The sequence below is a fragment of the Xyrauchen texanus genome, chromosome 10, assembly GCF_025860055.1.
Source record: "Xyrauchen texanus isolate HMW12.3.18 chromosome 10, RBS_HiC_50CHRs, whole genome shotgun sequence".
Taxonomy (NCBI): Eukaryota; Metazoa; Chordata; class Actinopteri; order Cypriniformes; family Catostomidae; genus Xyrauchen; species Xyrauchen texanus.
This window is the reverse complement of record NC_068285.1, coordinates 33473014-33479873: the sequence shown is the minus strand read 5'-3', so window position 1 is coordinate 33479873 and position 6860 is coordinate 33473014. Positions and strand designations below refer to the sequence as shown.

General features: G+C 37.1%; 1 protein-coding gene across 4 annotated transcripts in view; it reads left to right on the top strand.

Annotated features, from left to right (window-relative positions):
* Window positions 1–6583: 6583 nt before the first annotated feature.
* tpd52 (tumor protein D52) overlaps window positions 6584–6860 on the top strand; it is a 34712-nt gene continuing 34435 nt past the window's right edge. For all 4 annotated transcript variants that reach the window (XM_052135159.1, XM_052135157.1, XM_052135156.1 and 1 more), the window contains exon 1: window positions 6584–6725. In XM_052135159.1, coding sequence (XP_051991119.1) covers window positions 6707–6725 — 19 coding nt within the window. In that variant the 5' untranslated portion in view covers window positions 6584–6706. The remainder of the gene's footprint in view (window positions 6726–6860) is intronic.

Sequence of the window (6860 nt, the reverse complement as noted above, 5' to 3'; positions counted from 1 at the left end):
TATGTTACCAATAGCCTACGTATTGAGGTTTAAGAAATGTCTGAAAGCAAACATTAGTGTAAGTATTTAGATTATATAGTCAAAAATATACTGTGTATGATTATTTTTGTATTGTCTCTTCAACACAGTACAGAGAAAAGATCACCATACAATTATCAAGTTTGCTGACGGAATAACATGGTAAATAGAATAAAGAACAAGGAATAACACGTTAAGCCAGAAAAGAAAGGAAAATAATAAAATAAAAGTTAACAAATGAATAAATGAAATGACACAAAAAAAGGTAAGAGGGCATTAAAGGAAACAATTATTTAAACTCAAATTAAGGTAAAGAGTTTAAGGGCAGGGTAAATTGTAAAAAGTGTTTTTTTGTTTTGTTAACAGAGTGATACAGCATTCAAATAATGTTTCATCTCTTAAGAATGAGAGAAAATAGTACACTGGATGATTATGAGATCCCCGTGGGTGGCGTATTGTCCCACAGTACTTAGGTGATTCATCATATAGGCCAGTTAAGAGTCACTGTCGCCTCTGGGGGTGTCTTGTTAACCAGGTCTCAACCTTTTTTTGGTGAACCATGTGACATAATTTGAAAGCAAAGACTTTGTTGTACCAAAAATATAAAGCACAAAACTAAATTTTAGTTTTATTTGCTCAATGCAGATTTGATGCATTGCATAATTTGTAAGTTTTGTTAATAAATTCAGCAGGTTTACACATCATGTATGTAAGATATATCTCACTATATCTGCCTATAAAATGAAAATGTGAAGACAGAAACTAATATTAAAAGTGATATTGTTAATTAAAAAAATAAGTGAAAAGACCAATAATATAGCATATTTTGTCCCAATGAAATGCTCATTCTACATTACAGCATTGATTTTGTGTTGGATGTAGAAGCAAATGTACTCGTATCAACAACACTAAGGTTATTATAAAAGAAAACCAGTTATTTTTTCTTACACAAACAAAATGTTTTAGCCTATTTACACATTTATATTTAATCTAATATATATATATATAAAAAATAAATAATATATATATATATATATATATATATATATATATATATATATATATATATATATATATATATATATATATATATATATATATATATATATATATTGTTTTTATTTTATTTATTTTTTTAACTGGTTGTAACAAGACCATAGTAAACACGAAGCATGGATCTTCTTCACTGGTTAGATGTAACATGATTTTTATCAAATAAAATACATTTTTTAAATGATAAACAGTAGACCTAAACATGTAGAAACAATTAATACAAAATATAAATATTTATAACAAATATTTATTATATTACCTAACTCTCCTAATGTAGCCTGTGGCAAATGTAATAGAGCTGAAGCAGTGATATTACAATATTTATTATCAATCTATGTCTGCCTCAAGTACAGTTAGTGTTACTATAGTAAATTCAAGGGTGGTGATGCAGAATTCTGTGCAGAACTCAAATGGTTTCCGCTTCTCGCACATTGCTTCTCACTGATTCTCGCAAAGCTGCGAGTTTACAAGCTCGAGCTTTAAGATCTTTGCGCTCGTGCTGCTCTGTCCATTGAGCCTTATCGATCTACAGAGCCATAGAGGTGCATTAGCTGAGGCTGCTTAACCAGATATTTAAAAAGTGTCGCTACACTTCAAAATCAGATGAACTTACAGTAAAAAAAAAAAAAAAAAAATGCGTATTTCTCGTATAATTGAGAACCAACGGATGTAGGCTACTCCAAGTCTAAACGTTTTAATGCAAAGAGGAACTTGACAATAGACTTTATTATTATGACTGATAAACGTCCCCCATTTGTAAACTAATGCCCCCTCTCTAAGTGCTCTCTGCGCCCCCTGGCATCCTTTGAACGCCCCCTTTGAGAACTTTCCCCTGACTTCTCCATGGGCGGCGCCATTGCGGCGAGAGACTTCCTCTCGGATGCTCCACACTTCCCCTTAGTTGTTATCAGCAAGACTAATGTTACTGGTCATGGCGAGCAGCTAAGTGTCTGGATGTCTGGATAATTATTCGCGGCGGCTTAAAAACTACTCTAAAATTAATGTCACAACAATAAGCCCCCACATGCCAATGCTAAAATATTTAGAGTCTAACCAGATAAGCAAAGATTGCAATAAACCTTGATGAAACATGATAATACATTTTCTGTCACTTTCCTATTTTTTTTTTAAAACATTGACATAATTCCAAATGATATCCGTCATTTTGTTTTATTAATGATCTTTACCAGGTTCATATCTTATGTTGCGCTGTGAGTGAATGAGGGAGAGACCAATTTGTTCATGGCAGAGTGCAGAAGGTGGAACTAATGCAGAAATTTCGCAAAGGTGTGCCTCAAATCTGTAGAATTTTAAATGGAACCTATTATGACCATATGTCCTCTTTTCACGGATGTTTCCTCTTTTTTTTTAAACCTTAAAAAGCGACTAGTAGCGATTTGGCTGTTTACATACTGAACTGCTCAACAAATAAAGGAATTAAATCTAGCGCATGTATGTGAATTCTCTCTCTCGGCGTGCTGTATGTCTGTTAGACCCTCTTTCACACATACATGTTGGTCTATCATTATGAGGACTTTCCTTAGACATTATACTGTACAAACTATAGATTATGTCCCCTAAACCTAACACAACCCCTAAACCTAACCCTCACAGAAAACGTTCTGCATTTGTACATTTTCAATAATACATCGTTTAATATGTTTTTTAAGCTATTTAAATTAAGGGGACACTAGAAATGTCTTAATAAACCACATTTATAAGCATAATACCCTTGTAATGACCAGTTTGTAACCTAAAAAAATATCCTCGTAAACCACATAAACATGCCCACACACGCACGCGCGCAACACTCATCTATTCGGCATTGTCATCTAATCCGAATCTCCACATGCATGCGGCCTTTATTAAGAAAGGGATTTACGTCAAGTAAATACAGACTGTTCTCTCCTTTTTTTATTACTGCTGTTATTGATGTTTAGTGCTTGGTATTGGGAATAGCCTAATCTGCGAAGCGGAAGTCTTGTAGCATCCGCATCGGGATGCATAATGGGTAATTTCGCTGCCCTGAAAAAGGTGGATAGACTTTATTCACGCTTTATTCATCTTTGATTTTTAACGGGAATCAGTGAGGCAGTGAGGGATGGACTTAACAGTCTCTTCAGTGGCACAGACGGTATAACGCTGCAAAGCTTCTAGTTCACATCTGATTTTTCTTTGTATACTGAATTCTTCTTGGACAGATATTTTATCAATGTTTTGTCCACAGAACGATCCAAAAACACTTTAAACTGCAGTACAGCCCATTGAAGAGACTGTAAGTCTATCCCTCACAGCCTTGTTGTCATTCCTATTAAAATTCAAAGATGGCGCAAGGGTGAATAACGTCTATAGGGACTTTGAGCCCACCGTGTGAACATGAATGATCTGGTCTAATCTCCTGTAATAGCACTGGTGATAATTCTCCTCATCATGCCAAAATTTAAAGAGTGAAAGTAAACGTGTCTCCCTACCCAGAAACACTGCAATATAGTAAAAATGTGTGGCATCCTCCTCAATATATGAATATATAACTTTCTTTTCAAGAAGAAAAGTTAACCAGCATAAGAGCATATTTAAAATCAGTAAAAACAACATAAACCCGACTAGAAATGAACCCACTCAATAAATCTGACTGTGTGAACTGTGGACAAAGTAAAGGTTACTTTTTAATTATAAAATTATATGAATTATTTATAAAAAATATACTCTGAGAACCTAGCAGTTCGATACTGCAGATATTAACAAATTTTGTGTGACAAATTGCTTATGTTCATTTGTAAGTCATTTTGGATAAAAGTGTCTGCTAAATGACTAAGTGTAAAATTAAATGATTTGTGCAGCTAAATTAATTATAATGGGAGCACTCTATAGTCACTTTTAAAAACTGCACATATCCAGCCATTTTGCTTCATTGCTATTCATTTGTGGTTGCTTTTTCAGAGGTCTAAACACATTAAGTAATCCAGCCACCGTACAACATGGTCCACATTTTTATAATGACATTTTATGACAATCCTTTTAACGTTAGTAACGTTAATTGTGGTAAAGTTGCTATGAATGAAGTGCCTCCCACTGTTGTTTTAAATTAGTTTGACAACTAGCCGGAAATGTTCGGAACAAAAATGTCACTTCCTTGAACCGATGAACAGTCCTTGACATTTTATATGTTTTCTTAAGTACAATAGAAATGTTTATTTTGTACTTGCTTGTTTTGATTAATGGGGATTTACCTCCCCCTGGAATCTACACCCTTGGAGGAACTTACAATGGAAGAGAATGGGGCCAATTCGTAAACATTAAAATACTCACTGTTGCAAAAGTTTGGCAACAATAAGTAAACAATATGTGTGTTAAAGGGTAACTAAACCCTAAACCAACTTTTTTTTTGTTAATGATCTGTAAGAATGGGGCTTTATTAGTACTGGTCATTGATTTAAGTAATTTTTTTGACATTTGTGTATAAAGTGTTTTAATTCTACAATATATGGTGTAAAAACGTCTGAGTGCTGCCCTCTTCAGGTTGAACGGTGGCTACTGCAGTTGAATTTTCCTATTGGCTGTTTGCGGTACTTCGTGAGGTAAGCGGTGACAGCTGACGTAAGCAGGTTCCAACTCACCACGCCCTTGGTACGAGCTACCACGCCCATGGCAGTATAAAAACCATCTCGTTTTGTCAAAACCACTGTAGCGAGTCAGCAGTTGGAATTGCGAGTATTGAAAACAATCAGGATAGAGTATTTTAGCATCTATTTAGCATAGCATTTATATAGTTGTTTCGTGTAGCCTAGGTAGTTAATTAGCATATTTGTTAGTGTAGTATTGTTAGAAGCATAGTTAGTTAGTAGCATAGTATTGCGTCAGTTAGGATAGCTTCAAGTTAGCAGATTATCTGTATTTAGTACAGTGGTCAGGATGGTACATAGGTGTAATGTTGCTGGTTGCAACAGCACTGCTGGACTGTATTGCTTTCCAGATAGACTTGGAAATTAGGCGCCAGGGGTTGCACGTCCTTGTTCTGGAAGACCGCGAGTTCCCGCCTAGAGCTGGAGGAGTGTGCAAACTGCATTTTACGCGGGATTGCTTCTCCAACGCAATGGAGGTGGAAATGGGCTTCTCCAAACAGCTCGCGCTGAAAAGCGACGCAGTGCCAAACGCTGCTCCTCCTGCATGGACTCCACCACCTCAGTGGCATCTTGAGGTGAGTGATCATATATATTTGAATCACAATTTATGGTTAGGCTAAAGTTAATCCTCTGGGGTAGACAAACGCACGTTCGCGATGCGGGAGTGTTAAACGTATTGCACCCTTATACATTGTATTACGGTATTGACTACCTGTATAGTTTTATTTGGAGGTATACGGTTTTGTACATGATGACGATAAGCTTTACGTCACATTCTTGTAAGTTGAGAGAACAGCTAACTGATGTTATGTTCAAGTGAAGCTTACTAAATAAAAATCCTGCTAAAAGGATAAACATCACTGAACAGCGTTTCGTTTGTTTTTCCTGTACGCGAGTGAAGGTGAATGCGCACTCGGATGCTCAACAGGGAGTTAAAACCGCAGTTTGAGCCAGCGGCTCGAATTGATATGGCTCCGGCCCTGTGTCCACAGACAATTCACCCTCCTCCACTTCAGGTGAAGGTGGGGAGAAAGGTCCTCGACTTCAAAAGACCGCTCCGTGGCAAAGCTACTTGCGTCACTCCAGTCACTCTCCATTTTAGAGTCTGACAGCAGCTGTCAATTAATCTGTCACTACGGGTCTCAGGTGCATGCCCCCCCCCCGCACAGCCCCGCCCTCGTTTCGTCCCCTCTATCCCCGCTGGGGTCTGCCCACTTTTCGAGCATTTTTCAAATCTTGCTAGTGGGTGGAGTCAGACTCTGAGCAGGGGTTTAGTTACCCTTTAACATGATTTGAATCTGATTAAATCGCTTACTAACATTTTCTGTGTAAAGTTACATTCAATTTCACAACTTTGTTACCATGACGATGTAATGATGCAAACACTAAAAGGACAGTAAAAAAATATGTTTCAAACAATTTTACAGCTCAAATGCTACATGAGTTTAAAAGAACAATTAATGTGAATTAAAGTGCTTTTATAAAATAAACATTTCTGCCATTAAACCCTCCAAAAAACCCTCCAAAAATTGTCCTTATTCACTTTCATTGTTAGTGCCTCACTGTAACCTCGATGTTGCTTTTTTATAAAGAAAAGTAGTAAACAAGTTCAATTTATTTGAATGGCACAAATGCTGTCGATTGGGCTTTACTCGTAGGCCTTTTGAACAGGAAATATTCCTTTAACCAATGTCAATAGAGGCGATTTAGGAAGCATGCACACATTTACATATAATCTATTCATATTTTGTGGCCGCAGTTTCGCCGTACTCGGTGGGCTTCATTCAACAGAACTATCACTCAAGACAAACGAGAGATCGCGTCAGGCGCGACCTCGTGCCAGTCTCTCTCTCTTTCTGTTTACATCTGGACGTGCTGTGCGTCGTGACGTCACAGATGACCCCACCCCACCTCGCGCAGCAGCCCAGTCGCAGTGGCAGCTTCAGCTCAAATTTGCAAGATTCACGCAAGGATCAGAATAACGTACAACAAAAAGAATCCGCAAACACAGGATGGAGGAACCCGATAAAGGTAGCTGAATTATTTTGAGAATTTGAGGTGACATGTCGGCGAGATTAGTAGTGCAACAAAACTCAACTTTCAGAAGTTAGCTAGCTCATTTGTTAGCACCAGCAGCAGCTGGTTACAGAAGAGTGGTTACGAGTT